The sequence below is a fragment of the Salvia hispanica genome, chromosome 1 (genome assembly GCF_023119035.1).
Source record: "Salvia hispanica cultivar TCC Black 2014 chromosome 1, UniMelb_Shisp_WGS_1.0, whole genome shotgun sequence".
In the NCBI taxonomy this organism is placed as follows: Eukaryota; Viridiplantae; Streptophyta; class Magnoliopsida; order Lamiales; family Lamiaceae; genus Salvia; species Salvia hispanica.
The window spans coordinates 5,266,784-5,289,853 of record NC_062965.1 but is presented as its reverse complement, the minus strand read 5'-3'; the positions used below and the strand labels follow the sequence as shown (position 1 = coordinate 5,289,853).

General features: G+C 36.2%; 1 protein-coding gene and 1 pseudogene across 3 annotated transcripts; both read left to right on the top strand.

The window, feature by feature from the left end:
- Positions 1–233: 233 nt before the first annotated feature.
- LOC125185508 lies at positions 234–4,727 on the top strand (annotated as a pseudogene).
- A 10,267-nt stretch (positions 4,728–14,994) lies between these two features.
- Positions 14,995–22,502, top strand: LOC125201274 (RNA-binding protein 28-like). 3 transcript variants are annotated; one of them, XM_048099315.1, is made up of 19 exons: positions 14,995–15,075; positions 15,154–15,260; positions 15,416–15,476; positions 15,584–15,620; positions 15,708–15,847; positions 16,012–16,188; positions 16,448–16,526; positions 16,623–16,756; positions 17,140–17,279; positions 18,032–18,082; positions 18,198–18,280; positions 18,378–18,432; positions 18,919–19,033; positions 19,350–19,812; positions 19,893–20,106; positions 20,258–20,328; positions 21,181–21,349; positions 21,433–21,562; positions 21,665–22,502. In XM_048099315.1, the coding sequence occupies exons 2-19, from the start codon at positions 15,162–15,164 to the stop codon at positions 22,351–22,353; spliced, it is 2,907 nt and encodes a 968-aa protein (XP_047955272.1). In that variant the 5' UTR covers positions 14,995–15,075; positions 15,154–15,161; the 3' UTR covers positions 22,354–22,502. The 3 variants fall into 3 exon arrangements, with proteins under 3 accessions (XP_047955272.1, XP_047955273.1, XP_047955275.1); XM_048099316.1 differs by having other exon boundaries at positions 14,995–15,260; positions 15,708–15,838; XM_048099318.1 differs by lacking the exons at positions 14,995–15,075; positions 15,154–15,260; positions 15,416–15,476; positions 15,584–15,620; positions 15,708–15,847 and having other exon boundaries at positions 16,050–16,188; positions 16,658–16,756.
- Positions 22,503–23,070: the final 568 nt, after the last annotated feature.

Below are 23,070 nucleotides of genomic sequence, written 5' to 3'. Positions count from 1 at the left end.
AACGAATTAAATGCAGCAGCTAGTCATATTGCTTAATTAAGTGGGCTGACTACTTGTTGTATGTGGATTATAGGCCATTGAATGTGCTTTAACTAATCATTAATTATGATGAAAATATCATTGACTCATTGAGCAATGCATGATAAAAATAACTAAATTATAAAGTATACCCAGATAATTAAACACGTAAGTGATTCGTAGTAACAATTAAAATCGATTTAGCTCATATCACGATGGGTATAATTAATATCACCTAAAAATAACCTCTGTATTTTAATATCATCCTTCTATTTCAAGTACAAGTAAAATTTAGTTATTTATTGATCACTGCCTCTAATAACTAACTAGTATCACACTTGTGCTATCCACAATTAATATATTTTTAATATATTAATTTTAATTTTAAATTAATTAAATAAAATTAGAATCAATATTAACAATGAACAATATGAATAACAATTTTAGTTATATGAGAATCAAACATCTATACAAAATCAACATTAAAGCATAATAAATTTGAACTAAATAACATAATATATGTATAAACATTAAATCACGGAATATGAAGATAAAATTCTATCACAATAAAGAATTAAACACAATGATAATTACTCATGATTTTTAAAGTCATCCGCCTCATCTAAAACTACAATAAAATAAGAAACAAAATCAATAATCAATAATGTATTAAAATGATCATCCGTAAAACAAAACATAAGATGTGATACTCTAAATGAACATTTAACCACCATTGTCTGGATGTTGCTGCATTTGGTGTTGGTCGGAGCTGGCCCAGAACGGGGGCCAGTATTTGGCGGCGTTGCCGCCAGAGTACTAACGGTGATACGAACTGATTTGGTGGTTGTGTGGGATATGGAAAACTTAGCCTAGCCAAATTACAAGAAGTTGCTTGAATATGATGCTATGTCACCCTCTTTAAAACCAAGCATTTAGAAGAGAATTCAAGAAACATTCGTCTGTGGTCGGGACTGGCACACAAAATCACCATCTACATGTTTTTAATCTTGTAGTTGTACGCGTACCTGCAGCAAAACAACACCTAAAACTCCAAAAATAACAGACTTCTGAATTCCCGAACCTCTTAAACCTGCAATAAATGAACAAATTCATTACAAACAATCATTATGCAGTGGAAGTTGCAAAAAACATCACAATGATTAATTTTCGATCAGGCATCAACCTCTGAAATTACTATAGATAATAACCATTAACTCCCTATTAACTTTAAATAACTCCCCACTCACTTCAAATAATTACCCACCAAGTAACCGTATCAATAACACATTAATATTTAACTCTGAAATAACTCCCCACTAACTTCAAATAATTACCCACCAAGTAACTGTATCAATAGCATATTAGTAATATTTACGTACTAAAATTCGGTAAAAAGAAAAACACTTTTATTTAAATAATAATATCTATTTTAAAAAGATATTTCCCTAAATACCCCTAAACTCCCTTTTTATATATTGTATAGATAACGAAACCATAACATATATATGCACCTCAAATTCAAAAAAGTTACTCCTACAATTTTTGAACAACCAAAAATATGCACACACTCTCTTTTAATACTTGTAGGGTCAGAGTAACAACACTCTATTTTTTTTGTAAACTTCAATAGTGATTTCGTGTATAAAAAGAGAAAGATATATTTATCAGCTTTTCAAATATTACAAGCTTTCAAACTCAAATTTTAGCAAGTCTTTGTTTTTAACTTCAAAGTTAAAAGGTTGTGTGCATCGTTTTTCTGTGTATATTGTCGGCCTATGTTTGATGATCGCCTAAACATTTTCTCAACACAAAATAAAATAAAATTCTGAATTTGTGAGGTTTGATGGATGATTCAATTTTAAGGCACTTGAATATTTGAGTCTCTTAACAACTACTCATATTAAATAATACCCTGAACTAAAATATTTTAATACTACAAATATAAACTAATACTCCCCAACTCTTAAGATTTGAATATAAACTATTTTCATTTTAGTCCGTCCTTTAAAATTATTCATGTCCGTAAAATTAGGGACGCAATCGCTTGCAAGTTACTTGAGTCATTTCTCTTTTGTGGCAAGAGACCTCTCCACGGCGGCCTCCCGCCGCTGTCCTCTTGGTCTTCCTATTAATATCCTTACCAGCCGTCATAGTCTCCTCAACGATCAACGCCCCCACCAACTCTGGCGCCTTCACGCCGCCGGACAACTACCTCTTCGATTGCGGCAGCCCCACCCCTGCCACCGGCAACCGTGTCTTCGTCGGCGATCCCGAATCCGCTAAATTTCTAGCCTACACCAGCAAACCAATTGCCACGGCGGCGCTGCAGCCCGACCCGACTGTGCCCTCGCGATCTACAACACTGCCAGCGTGTTCGAGAGCGTCGCGACATACACTTTCCACATGAACCAAACCGGTGGCACTGGATTCGGCTCCATTTCGCCCCGGTCCAGAACAACATCGGGAAGGATCTCAAAACCGCTAAATTCAAGGTCACGACGGAGCACCTCGTGTTGATCAGAGCTTCGAGAATCCCCCGAGTGCCACGTGGAGCATGCGGGAGTTTCTCGTCAATGTTACGACGGAGCGATTTTCGGTTGCCTTCACGCCCGACTCGGGCAGCTTTCTTACGTCAGCGCCATCGAGTTCACGTCCGCGCCGGATCTCATGCTTGGCAATAATGCCGCCGCCGTTTTCCCTAAGGGTGATTATTCCGGGTTGGCGAACGTGGCGTATCAGACGGCTTACTGTCTTAACTCTGGCGGCCCGTTGATCACGGCGCAAAATGATACCCTAGGGCGAAATTGGGAGCCCGACCAACCATACCTTGATCCCAAATTCATGGGATCGGCTGCTTCCGTTAAACCTAACGTGATAACCTATCCCGAGGGCGAGTCGCCACTCATCGCACCACCAATGGTTTATGCTACTGCCACCCAAATGGCGGACGCCAATGTTCAGGTGACGTTTTTATACTCCCTAAAAATATGAACTTTTGAACGGGCTGCACAATTGGTAAATAAGTAAGATAAAAAGTAAAAAAAAATGATTAAAGTATTGTTAACAGATAATACATCCAATCTTATCAAAAAGTAAAATGTTCACTAAAATAGAATATGCATAATTTTTAAGGTATGAATGGTGTAACTTATAAGCAAAAGCTTGGATATACAATTTCAAATAGATTGCAAAAGAAAAAATGAATTAAATGATTGCATTATTTTTGCAGGTTTCCAGTTTCAACATTACATGGAGAATGGAGGTCGACCACTCATTCCAATATTTCATTAGCCTCCACTTTCTAGATATTGTGAGCAACGCTGCAAACGAGCTCTATTTCAACGTGTACCTGAACGGGAAACCCGCCATCACCAGACTCGATCTGTCGACGGTGGCTGGCGGCCTGACTGCAGCCTATTTCACAGACTTCATGTTGAACTCAAGTATGGTTACAGAAATGGATCCATTGACGGTCCAACTAGGGCCGACGGGCCAAAACGTGGTCACCAAAAATGCCCTTCTCAACGGCATTGAGGTGTTCAAGATGAACAATTCCGTAGGCAGTTTGGACGGAGAGTTTGGCGTCAATGTTAAAAGGCTCAGTGGCGGCGTCAACGGAACGGTTGCTGTAGTGGGGTTCGCAATGATGTTCGGTGCGTTCAGCGGATTAAGCACAATGGCGGTGAAGTGGAAGAAGAGACCTAAGGATTGGCAAGAGAAGAATAGCTTTTCTTCTTGGCTGTTGCCCATTCACGCGCGAGATGCGAGCTTTTTGTCAGGCGACTTCTTTAGGCTCGAGAAAAAGCCAGGTTTTCTCTTCCAACATGGGTCTAGGCCGATATTTCTCTTTTGTCGAGCTGCAGGAGGCTACCAACAACTGGGAATCCACTGGCATTCATCGGAGTTGGTGGCTTCGGAAACGTGTATCTTGAAACCATCAATAACGGGGTGAAAGTGGCGGTGAAGCGGGGCAATCCGCAGTCGAAGCATAGGATCAACGAGTTCCAAACAGAGATCCAGATTTTGTCGAAGCTCAGGCATCGCCATCTCGTCTCATTGATTGGCTACTGTGATGAGAACGCTGAGATGATCCTGGTGTATGAATTCATGGCAAACGGACCTCTCAGAGACCATCTCTATGGCAAGGATCTTCCCACATTATCATGGAAACAGAGGGTCGAGGCATGTATCGACGCTGCTCACGGTCTACATGATCTCTACACAGATGGATCTTAGGGCATCATTCATTTCGATGTCAAGACCACAAACATTCTCATGGATGAGAACCTCGTGGCCAAGATGGCCGACTTTGGCCTCTCCAAGGACGCTCCGGGAGCCGAGCAAACTCACGTCAGCACGGCCGTCAAGGCAGCTTCGGCTACCACGACACTGAGTACTTCAGCAAATAACAACCTACAGATAAATTAGATGTATATTCTTTTGGGGTCGTGCTATTTGAGGCGCTATGCGCCCCCGCCATCAACTCTGCATTGCCCAGGGAGCAGGTGAACCTAGCTGAATGGGAAATGCAGTGAAAGAGGAAGGGCCTCCTCGAAAAGATCATAGATCCAACATTGGTGGACCATATCAGCCCCGAGTCTATGGCCAAATTCACCGAGGCTGCTGAGAAATGCTAGGCGGAGTACGGGGTGGATAGGCCCACCATGGGCGATGTGCTCTGGAATTTGGAGTATTCGCTTCAGATGTAGGAGTCTTGGTTGCAGGAACATGGTGACGTGGCAGCAACCCCGTCTTCGCCTCACATTGTTGTTCCTACACCAAATGAAGACGCTCCTGCTTGTGCGGTGGTGTCTGAGCCTGCGCCACTGACTGCAGTAGTCAACAATTGAGGAGGGTAGAGCTCCTGGTGAAGAAGCTCAAGCCATCGAAGAGCACTCGGGAACTGCCATGTTCGCGCAATTTGTAGCTCTTAACAGCCGCTAGATGTCACGAGATCCTTCCATGGTCAGATAAATTAATCCCACACTATCATGGAGAATACGACATAGACGACTGAATGTGTTTCTATCCATCCTCAAATTATCCATGCATGACCTGTCTGTCAAACGCACAAGCCTATCTAAATGTCTTACATGCGTATGGATTGAATTTATAATATGTGATTGGTTAATTCTATCTACGCACTTGAACTTGTGTGTTTGCGAGCCAATAAGTGTGATCATTAAAGATACGAGGAGCATGTTAATTTGATGATTATGTATTATCTCCTCCAACAAAAGCAACAAGGATGTCATTTCATTACCCCTACGTTCTCTCTGAACAAGTATTACACACGTTTTAACATATTGCTGGTGAAAAAATATCAATCAAAGCTAGAAAGAGAAGCAAAGACACAAACCGATATGAGAATAGCGGTGCACTCAACATCCTCTAATCGTCTAACTTTGATTAAAACAACAAGATTCGCTGTAAAATGCCGCAATGCAAGTAGTTGACTATCAAATATATCATAAAACCGACACAAGACAAACAAATTACAAGGTCATCAATAAACAACAAGATCATCCGAAACACAAATCTAATGTAAATAGAAGTGAACTCAATAGCTAAGTTTCATATAAATGAACAACTAATTCCTAAGTCCAGATTCGGAGAACACTGACATTTACAACCTAGAACCAATTAGAAGTTGTAGACGCAAAATGATAGAACAAATACATGAATTAATCTCAAAATTAAGCGCGTTTTTGAAGCAATTTAAGCGAGTTTTTGAAGCAAATTGATACCAATTTTAAAAAATACATCAACCCAGGCTGAAGCAATGGTGGTAGTCGAATTACAGTCTCAAATCCAAAATTTGCCTTGCAAATTGGTGTACCTTACGAGCGGCTTCTTCACCTGCCATGGATAACCGAGGAAGAATCGTTATTCCGAAAAGAGTCGAGCTTCCCAGATGTTTCCAACACTTTGCGTCAATTTGAAGATTTGAATCCATTACAATTGAAGAATTGATTCAGAAAACGAAGTGAATTACATTCAATCGTAGAGAATTACCTTTAATCGTCGCCGACTAATTCCTCGACGAATATTGTGAACTTTGACGGCGCGGTTGATGCTAGTGTCGCCCAAATTGAGTATGAAATTGAAGGAGATAAGAGCGAGAGAAGGGGTTTTAGACAAGAGAGCCTTAAAACCACAATATGGATCCATAGCATAGCTACTTATCACAGCCGAATGTAGAGTTAGTGTTGTAGAGGAATGTCAGTTAGCTATCATAAATATTTTCGGGTCATGGTGTTTATCACGGGTCGTCGTATAACTCTATCGGACCAAACAAAAACTATATAGAACCTAGATAGAAGGCTATATCTATGGCTATCATACCAATCAAACAACCCCTAATAATATAGTTTTTGTTGAGGTGTAAAAGTGCAGAAATTAAACAAAGTTTAGGTTAAGCCAAGGACAACTATGATATTTGATTAAAGGGTAAATATGTAAAACACCACTAATCATTTCATAGACAGTATCAGACGCTGAAAAAACCCTACCCAAATCCTCATCACAGAACTCGCCACCACCAATCGGCGCCTCAACCACCGGCGACCCAATAGCTTCGAACTGCGCTTTTTTTTTCTACTTCTTCCTCATAGCGTCGGTTTTTGTCAAGTAGAATAGGCGATGGGAAAAAACAAGAGTAATAAGGGCGGAGGCGAAAATCAGCAATCTCCTTGCACAATTTTCGTTGCGAATTTGCCGTTTTCACTAACTAACGCTCAGTAGCTTCTCACATACTGATTTCTTGCTCCTTTGTCTATTTCCCGTAATATTTATTATACATGTGTTATAAATATGCACATAGTATTTGTTAATATTTGTCTCTAATGGTTTTGGCATTAGTTGGAAGAAGCGTTCAGTGATGTCGGACCAATACGATGATGTTTTATGGTTATGAAGAAGGGTATGCTACTCAAGCTGTATTTTTTATTTTTATTTTTTTAAATTGATACTTGTATGGTTTATGCTAGCTTAAACAATTTTTCCTTCTACATTAATGATTCTCATTGCACTTTTTGTGTATGCTAGGGTCAACTGAACACCGAGGATTTGGCTGTGTTCAATTGTAAGTCGTTTTTGGATTTTGGAGTGATCATTTGTCTGAACTGGCACAAGGTATGACTAATATACTTACTGGATTTATGATCTGATTACTGTGTTGTTGTTGAAGATGTCAATCGTGATGTTGAGCTGAAAAATGGTACAACTCTTGGTGGTCGTAAGATCGTGGCTAAACTAGCTACACATCGTGCTCCACTTGAGCAAAGTCGAGCTAAAGGGATCAAGGTCTTGTGAGTATGTTATTGAACAACATGCTCTTATATGTAAAATTTTACGTTGATGTGTTAGTTATTTGTCTTCTCATTGTCACGTGAATATGTGCTCATTTTGGAGGCAATGTTTCAATCTTTTGTTTTTCTCTCACTCTTTAGGCCAAATTCGCCGAGGCTGCCGAGAAATGCTTGGCAGAGTACGGGGTGGATAGGCCCACCATGGGCGATGTGCTATGGAATTTGGAGTATTCGCTTAAGATGTAGGAGTCTTGGTTGCAGGAACACGGAGATGCGGCAGCGACCTCGTCTTCGCCTCACGTTGTTGTCCCTACACCAGATGAAGACGCTCCTGCTTGTGCGATGGTGCCTAAGTCTGCGCCACTGACTGCAGTAGTCAACAATTGAGGAGGGTAGAGCTCCTGGTGAAGAAGCTCAAGCAATCGAAGAGCACTCGGGAACTGCCATGTTCGCGCAATTTGCAGCTCTTAACGACCGCTAGATGTCACGAGATCCTCCGTTGTAAAATTTATAAAATCTATTACTACTATGGTTTTAACAGTACATACCGTGTGTAAGTGGGAAAATCCTCTATTCTATACCATTTTGGTCGTGCAAGCTGTTGATTGTTACAATATGAAACCAATATTGTTATGTGGGGAATACAACCATAGCTAACTTCTTATTCATCATTTTCCCATCATCTTTTTTGTAATATACATCTACATGGATTATCATAGAGGGATTAGAGAGATTGATGGATGGATTTTACTACTATTGATGATGCTACTATTAAATGCATAATCTTTAACAACTGGATTCACAAAGTGTTTTAGATCACTTGGGTGAAATTATTTGTTTCACTTCTTGTTCAACTTTTATTTTCCTTGGTTTTATTTTCTTCTTATTATAAAATAATTATATAGGTCCGAATATGGTTTATATAGTTTCTAAGTAATTAATTTTAAAATTTTTAGTTGAATATTAGGGTTACTAAATTCAGTAGTATGATGTAATTTTTTAAGTTTAAACTTGTAGTTTAAATGTGATATAGTTTTTGTTAAGGTGCAAACGTGTAGAAAAAAAAAACTATTAAGTTAAGCCAAGGATAACTACGGTAATTCAAATTTGATTTAAGGGTAAATACGTAAAACACCACTAACCATTTCATAGACATTATCAGGCACTGGAAAAGACCCTTCATAAATCCTCGACACGAACTCAACAGTCGCCACCACAAATCGGCGCCTCAACCGCCGGTGACCCGACAACTTCGAACTGTGCTTTTTTATCCTACTTCTTCCTCATATCGTAGATTTTTTTTCCACAAGTATAATTAGCGATAGGAAAAAACAAGAGTAAGAAAGGCGGAGGCGAAATCAACAATCTCCATCAACCATCTTCGTTGCGAATTTGTCGTTTTCATTAACCAACGCTCAGGTAACTTCTCACATACTGATTTCGTGTTCTTTTGTTTGTTTCTTGTAATATTTGTTATACATGTGTGTAAATACGCACATATTTGTTAATATTTGTCTCTAATGGTCTTGACATTAATTGGAAGAAGCTTTCAATGATGTCAGACCAATATGATGATGTTTTATGGTTATGAAGAAGGGTATGCTACTCGAGCTGGGTTTTTTATTTTTATTTTTTAAATTGATACTTGTATAGTTTATGTTAGCTTAAACACTTTTTTCCTTCTACATTTATGCTTCTCATTGCACTTTTTGTGTATGCTAGGGTCAACTGAACACCGAGGATTTGGCTGTGTTCAATTGTAAGTCGTTTTTGGATTTTGGAGTGATCATTTGTCTGAACTGGCACAAGGTATAACTAATATACTTACTGGATTTATGATCTGATTACTGTGCTGTTGTTGAAGATGCCAATCGTGCTGTTGAGCTGAAAAATGGTACAACTCTTGGTGGTCGTAAGATCGTGGCTAAACTAGCTACACATCGTGCTCTCACTTGAGCAACGTTGAGCTAAAGGGAATCAAGGACTTGTGAGTATGTTATTGAACAACATGCTCTTATATGTAAAATTTTACGTTGATGTGTTAGTTATTTGTCTTCTCCCTGTCACGTGAATATGTGCTCATTTTGGAGGCAATGTTTCAACCTTTTGTTTTTCTCTCGCTCTTTAGGCCAAATTCGCCGAGGCTGCCGAGAAATGCTTGACGTAGTACTGGGTGGATAGGCCCACCATGGGCGATGTGCTCTAGAATTTGGAGTATTCGCTTCAGATGCAGGAGTCTTGGTTACAGGAACACGGAGACGCGGCAGCGACCTCGTCTTCGCCTCACGTTGTTGTCCCTACACCAGATGAAGACGCTCCTGCTTGTGCGATGGTGCCTAAGTCTGCGCCACTGACTGCAGTAGTCAACAATTGAGGAGGGTAGAGCTCCTGGTGAAGAAGCTCAAGCAATCGAAGAGCACTCGGGAACTGCCATGTTCGCGCAATTTGCAGCTCTTAACGACCGCTAGATGTCACGAGATCCTCCGTTGTAAAATTTATAAAATCTATTACTACTATGGTTTTAACAGTACATGCCGTGTGTAAGTGGGAAAATCCTCTATTCTATACCATTTTGGTTGTGTAAGTTGTTAATTGTTACAATATGAAACCAATATTGTTATGTGGGGAATACAACCATAGCTAACTTCTTATTCATCGTTTTCCCATCATCCTTTTTGTAATATACATCTACATGGATTATCATAGAGGGATTAGAGAGATTGATGGATGGATTTTGCTACTATTGAAGATGCTACTATTAAATGTATAATCTTTAGCAACTGGATTCACAAAGTGTTTTAGATCATTTGGGTGAAATTATTTGTTTCACTTCTTGTTCAACTTTTATTTTCCTTGGTTTTATTTTCTTCTTATTATAAAATAATTATATAGGTCCGAATATGGTTTATATAGTTTCTAAGTAATTAATTTTAAAATTTTTAGTTGAATATTAGGGTTACTAAATTCAGTAGTATGATGTAATTTTTTAAGTTTAAACTTGTAGTGATAGTTTTAAATGTGATATAGTTTTTGTTAAGGTGCAAACGTGTAGAAAAAAAAAACTATTAAGTTAAGCCAAGGATAACTACGGTAATTCAAATTTGATTTAAGGGTAAATACGTAAAACACCACTAACCATTTCCTAGACATTATGAGGCGCTGGAAAAGACCCTTCATAAATCCTCATCACGAACTCGTTAGTCGCCACCACAATTCGGCGCCTCAACCGCCGGCGACCCGACAACTTCGAACTGTGCTTTTTTTATCCTACTTCTTCCTCATACTGTAGATTTTTTTTTCACAAGTATAATTAGCGATGGAAAAAAAAAACAAGAGTAAGAAAGGCGGAGGCGAAAATCAGCAATCTCCTTCAACCATTTTCCTTGCGAATTTGTCGTTTTCATTAACCAACGCTCACGTAGCCTCTCACATACTGATTTCGTGCTCTTTTCTTTGTTTCCTGTAATATTTGTTATACATGTGTGTAAATACACACATATTTGTTAATATTTTTCTCTAATGGTCTTGGCATTAGTTGGAAGAAGCGTTTACTGATGTTGGACCATTACGACGGCGCTTTATGGTTATGAAGAAGGGCATACCACTTGAGTTGGTTTTTTGTTTTAAATTGATACTTGTATGGTTTATGCTAGCTTAAACAATTTTTTACTTCTACATTTATGCTTCTCATTGCACTTTTTGTGTATGCTAGGGTCAACTGAACACCGAGGATTTGGCTATGTTCAATTGTAAGTCATTTTTGAATTTTGGAGTGATCATTTGTCTGAACTAGCATAAGGTGTGACTAATATACTTATTGGATTTATGATCTGATTACAGTGCTGTTGTTGAAGATACTAATCGTGCTGTTGAGCAGAAAAATGGTTCAACTCTTGGTGGTCGAAAGATCGAGGCTAAACTAGCTACACATCGTGCTCCACTTGAGCAACGTCGAGCTAAAGGGATCAAGGTCTTGTGAGTATGTTATTGAACAACATGCTCTTATATGTAAAATTTTACGTTGATGTGTTAGTTATTTGTCTTCTCTCTGTCACGTGAATATGTGATCATTTTGGAGGTAATGTTTCAATCTTTTGTTTTTCTCTCACTATTTACGCCAAATTCACCGGGGCTGCCGAGAAATGCTTGACGGAGTACGGGATGGATAGGCCCACCATGGGCGATGTGCTTTGGAATTTGGAGTATTCGCTTAAGATGCAGAAGTCTTGGTTGCAGGAACACGGAGACGCGGCAGCGACCCCGTCTTCGCCTTACATTGTTGTACTTACACCAGATGAAGACGTTCCTGCTTGTGCGGTGGTGACTGAGCCTGCGCCATTGACTGCAGTAGCGGATATTATTCTGCCGTCAACAATTGAGGAGGGTAGAGCTCTTGGTGAAGACAAGCCATCGAAGAGCACTCGGGAATTGCCATGTTCGCGCAATTTGCAGCTCTTAACGGTCGCTAGATGTCACGAGATCCTCCGTTGTAAAATTTATTTCATGTATTTCTACTATGGTTTTAACAGCACATGCCGTGTGTAAGTGGGAAAATTCTCTATTCTATACCATTTTGATTGTGCAAGCTGTTGATTGTTACAATATGAAACCAATATTGTTATATGGGGAATACAACCATAGTTATATCTTCTTATTCATCGTTTTCCCATCATCTTTTTTGTAATATACATCTACATGGATTATCGTAGAGGGATTAGAGAGATTGATGAATGGATTTTGCTACTATTGAAGATGCTACTATTAAATGCATAATCTTTAACAACTGGATTCACAAAGTGTTTTAGATCACTTGGATGAAATTATTTCTTTCATTTCTTGTTCAACTTTTATTTTCCTTGATTTTATTTTCTTCTTATTATCCAATAAGGGAAAAGATAAATTAACAAAAATTGTATATACAAAATACCCTTTAATTTTAATTCTATTTTGAGGATATAATTTTATGACTAATCTATCCTTCGTATTTAATATTGGATATTTCTAGCTCTACGTACTAGTTTAGGAAATTCATTGATTTAGATTTTGAACTATATTTATGGTAGTATTGATTAGCACACTATATCATTAAATTACTATATTTAATTATTAGATAATTACTATATTATTTAATAAAGTACGTACTATATATTTTTAAAAGAAATTTAGAATGAACCATGTTTGAACCATTTTATAATTTAGTATCTAGTTTTTTTTTTATCATTTCATATTATTTTTTTCCATAACTTGTTTGAGATTTTTCTTTTTTTTTTTGTTAATATTTCATTCTAAATTATCGTGTGATATGAATCATCATGTTGTTACAATGAAATGATTCAGCATACGAAAAAATAAATTAAAATAATAAAACAGTTTTATAATTGAAATGTCAACTACATGAGAAAATACTTTTATAGTAATAATGATTTAACATTTTTAGCGTTTCTTTTTATTTTCGTAGTACTATTATTTTTCTTTAATACTCCTTTTTTTTATTAAATATCCAAAAGCAAATATATAATTTTTCCTTGGCTTGTTCCTTTTTTTTTATTAAATATCCAAAAGCAAATATAAAACAAAAAATTATTCTAATTACTTTTAGCGATGAAAATTTCTATATTAATAAATATTATTCATTACTTCTTTCTTAATTAACATGAAGGGTGTTTATATTAGAAATTAAGTATATATAGGTAATATAAGTAATTGAATTTAAAATTTAAAATTTATTATTTATAATTTTTTACAATTATTTAATCATAATATAGTTTGATGCAAATAATTTTTTTGTTTTAACTTACTATTATTTAATATTATATAAATTTCAATTTCATTTCATGGTTTTTGAGTGATGTAGAATCACAAGAAAATTGATTTAATGATTAGCAATTAGTTGGGTGACAATTAAAAAATTAAACATATATACATGCGGTCCCTTTTTAGAATTATTCAATAATAAAATAGTTGGGTGTAAATGAATATTGTTGTTTCAATTCAATTTTCTACTACTATTATATACAAAAAAGTTATTTTTGTTTCATAATTTTTTGGTCTACATGTAAAGTACACAACTAAATCGACTTAATGATAACTAATTGGTTGGATAATAGTACTAAGAAATTAAGTACATACTAGTACTATATTGTAGTAATTAATTTTTACAAATTATAATTTAAGAATTATTAGATGTGAATGATTTTATTGTTTTAATATTTTGTTACTATTACATATTAAAATTTATCCATGTTTCCTGATTTTTGAGTTAAAATGTAAAGTACGGAAAGAAATCGACATATCGACCATCAATTAGTTGGATGACAGTACTAAAACAAACTATGTATGCATTTAGCCATTTTTAGAATTTACAATTATTAGAATTGTATAATTAATATAGTTTGATGCGAATGGCTATTATCGTTTTAATCTTTTTTTTTATCTATTATACATTATATTTTATTTTTTTTATCGTAATTTTTGAGTCAAGGAGTAGAGTACACAAGAAAATCGACGTGATGACCATCAATTAGTTGGACCAGAGTGCTGGAAATTAAGTCTATATAGTCACTTTTATAATTTGTAATTTTAAAATTATAGAATAATAAAACAATTGGATGTGAATGACTTATTATTATTTTAATTCATTTTTATTATTATTTAGTATCAAATTGATTTTTGTCATGATTTTGAGTCAAAATATTGAATACAGGAAAAAATTGATTTAATAATCATATGTTAGTCTGATGATAGAACTAGTATAAATTAAGTGCATATATACGTGGTTGTTTAGTAATTCACAATTTTAAAAATTGTTTAATATTAAAATAGTTGGATACGAATGAGACTGTTATTGTTTTAATTTATTTTTTGTTGTTTATATTCATTTCATAATTTTAGAGTGAAAATGTACAATATTAAAGGAAATTGATGTAATGCTAATTAGTTAGATGACAATACTAACAAATTAAGTATGTTTACAAATAATTGTATTTATAATTTTGTTACTATTCCATTTAACAGTGAAGTAGTTGATTTTGAATAACTATTATTGTTTTTAGTTATTTTCTATTATAAATAAATTGAAGTAATAATCTTCAATTAATTGGATGATAATCACAAATACATCAATTTTTATTTATAATTTTGTGCGTTCTTTTAGTGACTAAATTTTTATATGTCAATTTATTCATTAAATTTATTGTATGATAATGTAGCAAGTGTTGAGGAAATAAAAGAAAATTTATTAATATTATTTAAATACTTGCTAATATTTTTAAAAATATACGGTGAAATATGTGATGAATCCATCTTTTTAGTTTTGATCTGCTATAATTTTGTAGGTTCAAGATAGAATGAATAATACTTTCCTTAAATCTGTGGTTATTTGATTAGGAAGCATTATCATTTCCTAATTAGTTGTTAAAGGGTGAATGCGTAATATTTCATCATCATTAATGTATTATGAATATAAAATACCTAAAATGTCTAATTTTGTATACACAATTTTTGTTAATTTATCACTATCCATAAAATAATTATATAGGTCCAATTATGGTTTTATAGTTTTTTGATAATTAATTTTCAATTTTGTATTAACAGTTACGATACCAGTTTTTGGGTTTAGGGTTTAAAATGAAGAAATAAAAGAATACTACCATTTCGTAGACGGGTATCAAGCGCTTGGAAAAACCCTTCATAAATCATCACCTCATCACAGACCTCGCCATCAGAAGTCGGCGTCTCAACCGCCGTGGTTCGTACGCCGGCCGACAGCTTCGAATTGTGTTTTTTTCTACTTCTTCCTCATATCGTTAATTTATTTTTCAAGTAGAAGCGGCGATGGGAAAAAACAAGCTTAAGAAAGGCGGAGGCGAAAATCAGCAATCTCCTTCCACCATTTTCGTTGCGAATTTGCCATTTTCATTAACTAACGCTCAGGTAGCTTCTTACATACTGATTTCTTGCTTTTGTGTTTGTTTCATGTAATAATTGTTATACATGTGTTGTAAATATGCACATGTATTTGTTAGTATTTATGTAGCAAATGTCGTAAGTTCTAGCTATTAATCTGTCTCTTACCGTATTGGCATTAGTTGGAAGAAGCGTTCAGTGATGTCGGACCAATACGACGGTGCTTTATGGTTATGAAGAAGGGTATGCTACTTGAGCTATTTTTTTGAATTTGATACTTGTATAGTTTATGCTAGCTTAAACTTTCCTTCTACATTTATGCTTCTCATTGCACTTTTTTTGTATGCTAGGGTCAACTGAACACCGAGGATTTGGCTATGTTCAATTGTAAGTCACTTTTGGATTTTGGAGTGTTCATTTTTCTGAACTGGCACAAGGTGTGGCTAATATACTGGATATATAAACTGATTACAGTGCTGTTGTTGAAGATGCTAATCGTGCTGTTGAGCTGAAAAATGGTTCAACTCTCGGTGGTCGAAAGATCGTGGCTAAACTAGCTACACATCGTGCTCCACTTGAGCAACGCCGAGCTAAAGAGAATCAAGGTCTTGTGAGTAAGTTATTTACAAAGTGCTGTTATATGTAAAATTTTACCGTCACTTGGAGTGTAACTAAATTTATTGTCTTCTCCCTGTCACGTGAATATGTGATCATTTTGGAGGAGTAATGGCAATGATTCAATCTATTGTTTCTCTCTCTCTCTCTCTCTCTCTTTTAGGCCAATCTGAGGAAGCTGGCCAAACAAAGAATGAAAAAATTGTTGAAACTGCAGTTGCAGACGAAGCCGTTGAAACTGCAGTTGCAGGCAATGCAGTTGAAACTGCAGTGGCAGACAAAGCTGTTAAAAATGTAGTTGCATACAAACCTGAAAAGACTCCAAGTGTTAAAGGAAAAGGTTCGGTTTCTGACTGCTCAGATTTAGGGAGTGCTTGGAACTTTAGGGGATGGATAGTGAATGTATTTCGTACACCCCTCTTGTAGGGGGTATGTTCCATTCCCGGTTGCAAATGATGACTCATTACCTGACTCAAAAAACTACCACATTTCATTGCCATTCCCGATCTCCTAAAACCCCAAACCAAGCACATTCCCTTACATGCTCACATATTATATTTCCAGTTGTGATTTCATCACTATCAATTTGTAATGATTAGGTGCTGTGGGGGAGAAAAGAAAAAGGAAGGATGTTTCAACTGCTGCCCCTGCCGAAGCAAAAGTATCAGAAAAGCAAAGGTTTAGTTCAAGCATAACCTATGACGCAATCACTGTAATTAGTTTCAATCTATTGATTCATTTGTTGTGGTCTTAACTTAAATTAATGATAAGCAGGGTTGCTAAGACTGTCATATTTGGTAATCTCCTAGATAACGATATGGCCAAGGAAGTTCATCGTATAGCAAGAGAGGTTGGGACTGTATGCTCTGTAACTTACCCACTTCCAGAGGGAGAACTTCAACACCATGGTAAGAATAAACCTGAAGAAACTCAATATTCAATCATGATTCATGAGGCATATGATTCTCAGTGATCTCTCTGTTTCATCCTTTTCTGGCTTTTACAAGTGAATGATACTGATAGTAGTGTGAATAATATAAACGAGTTGCAATTTTGAAGATTGCTACCTGCACCAATTAATTCTAAAAAATCGGAGAAAATTATTTCCGTTCCACAAAATAGTGCACACTAGGTTGCAGTACGGGATTTCATAAATATTAGATAGAATGTATTGTTACCAGTAAATTCTGTTTCATTTCCTACCTTATAATTTCTCATGTTCTTTAGCCTTTGAGTGCCCGTATATGGTATTGGTATGGTAATATCTACTTGCTTATTTCAAAATTTTCAGGGTTAGCTCAAGATGGATGCAAAATGAATGCTTCCTCTGTACTTTATACAAGTGTAAAATCAGCTCGTGCGTGTGTTGCAGCACTACACCTGAAAGAGATACTAGGGAGATCTGTTTGGGCACGCCAACTTGGTGGGGAGGTAGAGATACATTTTGGTCTCAGGATTTTCCCATTTGATGTGCAAATTGTGTGGCAATTTTGTACTCCACTTGATCAAAAATGCACTAATACGGACTCCTGTTTCACTTGTTGTATGGATTTTTACCATGTCTCTAAACTTAGCATTCTTGTTGTGTAGAACATGTCTTTGGCTGTAGTGTTGATTGGTAGGATTTTAATGTGTCTCTAAACTTTGGTTATTCTACGTGGCTACTTTATGCTAACAAGTTTAACTATAAAAAATAAATTTGGATTTTGTTTTATTGGTTTTGAATTCTGGTTTGTTCCATTGTTCAGTACTAGTCAGCTTATAGTTGTTCCCTATCACATAACTTAAAACCGCAATGTAGTTTGGCACCAATGTTAATCTTCTTGGTTCCACCTCAATAGATATGGTTATTAAATTTTTGAAATTTGTGAACCTGGCAACTACCAAGTTGGTCTGTGCCATAATTCTTCAGGGTTAATTTTTCCTTTTTTTTTGCTGAACTTTTTGTCACAGTCCTCCTAAATGTCACACTATGCAAGCAGGTCTCCTGATTGCATATTAGTTTTCTGGTTGTTTGTAATACTTAGATTGCTTTAAGCTGTGTAAACGTTAACCTCTATGTTTTGTAGCTTATACATTTATATTCTGGTTGCCACTTATTCCTTCAATTCCTATTAGACATCATACATTGTTTCTTCTGGACGCCTAATCATGATTTTTGACCAAAAAATGTGTTGTACCAGGGCTCTAAAACTCAGAAGTGGAAGCTTATTGTGAGAAATCTTCCATTCAAGGTTCTTGTCTTATACTCAGATATTTTATTTTGTAGGTTTGATAATCACTGGTCTGTTATACTTTTGGAGGATCTTTCTCGGTAATTGATCATTCTTGTCGACTATTGCTTTGCAGGCTAAAGTGGCTGAGATAAGAGAGATGTTTGGTACTATAGGATTTGTATGGGATGTAGTTATTCCACAAAATCCAGGGACTGGGTATTCCTATGAAAATTTGTTTCTTTGATTGAGCTATTCTTTTCTTGACCTGCATTTACTGTTTTACTTATTCTTTGCTTCTATTTTCCTTTTACAGGTCATCCAAAGGATTTGCATTTGTTAAATTCACATCAAAGCAAGATGCAGAAAAAGTATGTTTTAATGAAAGAAACTTGATATGAAATTTCCTATTCAGTAATGTAGTCAATTGGCCTAGGAGGTATCTTGTCATTTTTTTTATAGATAAAGAACCCAAAATAAAGAAAGAGGATAGCTTAAAGATTGGTGATTGAGAACATAAAACTTGCCTAATGCATGAGGTTCAGCTTGTATGATGAATAATGTACCTAATGTAGTAATATCTTGATGCATGCACAGCATGTGTTGTTGTTGCCTGCTGCTATTATTCTCCAGGGATTTGTTGTAAGTTTTGATGGAAAGATGGTCTGGTGCTTGAGGTCATACATGCATAAATAATATGACATGTGTGCCATATATGGATTTAGGGAAATGGTAGATAAGTGTTTAAATCTGTGTTATATATAACGTGCAGACTTTCTGGCGTCCAAATTTCTGCTGTAAACATTAGGCTTTTCAGAACATGATAAGTACCCTACATCTTTGATTTACTCGCGCAGGCCATCCAAAACTTAAATGGGAAAAAAATTGGTAAAAGACCAGTTGCTGTTGATTGGGCTGTTTCAAAAAAGATCTATGCATCTGGAAATAATACTTCTGCCCCCACAGGAGATGGTATTCTACATAGCTTTCTCATGCTCTCTCTATCTTATTCACTTTCATCTCTTTTATAATTGAATACTCACTCTCCATGAGTTTTTATTTACCCAGTGCTTTATTCTGCTAGTAATTTTATGCAGTGGGTTTGGCTATATGTTTATTTGTAGTGCACACTGGCCACTGCCACACTGCATAAATTACCATCTTGTTTTAAGTTTTTTGTACTTTGTCACTTAGTTGGTTGCCTTATCTTCGGTACTAGTTAAGATGGCATTTTGGATTTGGATACTAAGTTAAACTCAGCGTGAGATTTATTTTTTTTTTGTTGCAGAGGAGGAAGGTGATGGAAGCAGTAGTGAATCAGACGACAATGATGTAGAACCATTTAGAAAATCTGAACTGGATGGTGATAATTCTGCTGATGAATTCGATTCCTTTGACAATGAGAATAAAAGTGAAATTAATTTTGAAGAAGAGGCAGAGATAACAAAAAATGTACTTCAGAACATTATTTCGTCATCTTCTGGAAATGTTGCTGGTGGTGATGACTCAGAGCTATCTAAAGGAAACATTGAAAGTAAGTCATCTGATGTATTGGGCACCCAGGTTGCCGCCACCATTAGTGTTAGTGAAGAAAAACCTAAAATAACAAACCCTCAAGGGGAAGAAGAGTTGCAGCGAACGATTTTCATTAGCAACCTTCCCTTTGATATCACCGTTGAGGAAGTGAAACAACGTTTTTCTGCATTTGGTGGAGTGGAGACCTTTATGTTGGTTCTTCATCCTGTAACAAAGTAAGGATTTTGCATTTTATTTTATGATTTACTATTATTTAAATATAACCAAGGTTTATGTAAACTTATCATCTCTGCAGGCGCCCAAGAGGAACTGGATTTCTCAAGTTTACAACAACAGATGCAGTTGGTGCTGCACTATCAGCAGCCAACACAGTAGCTGGTCTGGGGATCTTAATCAAAGGCCGGCCAGTGAAAGTTCTTAAGGCTCTGGACAAAAAAACAGCTAATGATAAGGCACTAGATAAGGCAAAGAAAGAGGATGGTGACCACCGCAATGTATACCTGGCTAAGGTTCTCTCCAGATTCTTCTACTTTCCTATCAGTCTTCTTCTTATTAACATTTGAATGTTTATATAGAACATAACAATGTATATATAGTTCTCATACGCTGAAGTGTAATAACTAATAACACCCATATTTATGTTTGGTCAATTCTCGACAGGAGGGTTATATAATGGAAGGAATGCCTGCTGCAGAAGGAGTATCAGCAAGTGATATGACAAAAAGGAAGAAGTAAGTGTTACTCTTCTATAATTATGTTTAGACCAGAATTTGAAAACAGGACATTTGTATGATTACATGAAACGTGCATAAATTAAATTAACTTCTCTGTTCCACCAACTACCGTTATAATTGTTACCTTCCAGACTTGAAGGTTGCTTCTTATGTGCCTGAAGCCTGTTACGCTATTAAAGAGTGAAAAAACATCTACTAAGTGAATAAGATCCGATGTACTATATACTATCAAAGTTAGGGCCTGTTCAGGTTCTTGAATATGGCAAGAAATGGAGCATTTTCTAATCAATTATGGTTGTTCATGTTCCTTGTTTCAAAACTGGACAGCCCTAGATTCAAAAATGGGCCCGCACTATTCCGTGTAGTAATATGCATAAATGAATTCTGGGAAATTTGGTGGTATTTGAATCTGCATGGAAGTCCACACCCAGAAATGAAAAGGAATTGGCAGTTTCACCCCTCTCAAATTGGTTTCTCTCCCCAAAAATCAGAGGGCATTCTTGGAAGATTGGGCTGCAGGCTCCAAATTATTATTCCAATAAAAATTAAAAGTGGGTCCCAGAATTATAACTTGTTACATGAACACTCAAATAAGGAGCAACAAATATGGATCACTGATAGAATTGGTTATGCATCTTCTGTAATAAGCACATTTTTTAATGTGCTTGATGTTTGTCATATTATTCATACTTAGCTGTATTGGTTTCGGAAAATTAAAAAAAAAAATTGTTGTTCCTATCTTGAGTTATTTTTATTTCCTTAATTTTACTACGATGGAGCTATCATGTGCACTCATAGTTGTTTTTATATTCTTTTCATATATGATGATCCAGCTGTCTCATATTGTAGGTTGCACGAAGATAAGATGTCTAAGCTTCAATCTCCAAACTTCCGTGTATCAGACACAAGGCTTATTGTATACAACGTGCCAAAGACTAAGAATGAAAGAGATTTGAAAAAGCTTTTTTTGAATGCAGTAATTTCTCGTGCAACAAAGCAAAAGCCTGTAATTCGACAGGTTGGAGCCGTTATTAGTAGTTAACACACTTGATTTGTTTATTTTTGTCATACTTATTTATTGAATTGTTTCTGCAAGTAAAGATAAAGATCTTGAAGGATTCAAAAGTCCGAAAAGAAGGTGAAAAAAGTCGCCCTCGTGGAGTGGCTTTCTTAGAGTTCACAGAGCATCAACATGCACTTGTGGCCCTGAGAGTTCTCAATAACAACCCTGGTCAGTCTTTCTCTATCAATAACAACCCACGATAATATCTATCACCGGAACTTTTGCAATTTGTCTCAATAAAATTAATGCAGCATTCTTGATGGCTTATAGAAATCTTCGGATCTGAACATCGTCCCATTGTGGAGTTTGCACTAGATAACGTGCAGAAGCTGAAACTTCGGGCAGAAAAGATTCAAGCACAGCAACTACAGGGTCCACAAGGTGCTAGAGGGAATTTTGGGCAAAATAATAATTTAGGCAGAGGGGGTTCTATTGGAAACACGAACCCAAGAATACGCAAGTTTAGAGATGGAGATGCCTCAGTGAGGACTAATGATAACAAAAGAGGGGAACTGGCGAACAAAAGCACCGAAGGAATGGTTGCTGAGGAAGGCAGCAAGAAATGGCAGAAAGGTCCTAGAAAAGTTTCAAAGAGCAGAGTTCCTCCGCCTGAGAACAAGCCCAACTCCAACATGAATGTTTCTGGTCAGAGGAAAGGTAGGGAGGCTGGTGGTCAGGAGCCTATACAAAGCAATACTGTGACTAAGAAAGAAGGAAGAGATGCCGGGATGCCAAGAAAAAGAATGCCTCGTGAGCAATTCGAACAATCAACGGAAGGTGATGGTGGTGAGCGGAACAGGAAACGCAGGAAAAGAAGCGACCCAGTGGGGCGCGATGTAACGGATAAACTGGACAAGCTGATTGAACAGTACAGGTCCAAATTCACTGGAAGCAGTTCTACCCAGTCTGATGGCAAAAAGCAAGGCACTAAGAGCCTTAAAAGATGGTTTCAGTCATAATCCTGTGTTTACCTATTTTTAGCTGTATGCTTGTTTCCTTGAAATTTTGATCCAAATACACTTTGTTGTAACATGAAAACAAAAGAAACAAAACTCCAATTTAAATGCATGGTGATTAGTGGATTTTGTAGCGGCAGAGTATTTGATTATGTGAAGCGCGTGAAAGTCTACTTTTTATATAGTAAAAGATCTAGGTGAAGCTATTACATCCTTGGTATAAGGATCTTTCAAGATAGATCAAATAGATCAATGGAGAAATATAAGCAAGAAATAAAATTCTTCCTTGGAGACATGTTATTGTATTGTTGAAAATAGCATATGCGTTGGCTAACTTTACCTTATCTCCTCTATTCTATTTAACTCAATAAACACAATTTTCTTAAATCTCGTGCCGAAAAGAAACGCCTCAAGTAACAGGGACGGAGGGAGTACATGGTTATGCAATAGATACCAATTTTGCCATGAGCATTGCATATTCACACCATTTCTCTTGGTTTTTAGAAATTACTACCTCTGTCCCTAAAAATTTGATACATATTACTATTTCGGTCCGTCCTTGAAAATTTGATACACTTCACTTTTACCATTTTTGGTAGTGGACCCCATATTCCACTAACTCATTCCTACTCACATTTTATTATAAAACTAATACTTTAAAAGTAGGACCCACATCCCACCAACTTTTTCAACTCACTTTCCATTACATTTCTTAAAATC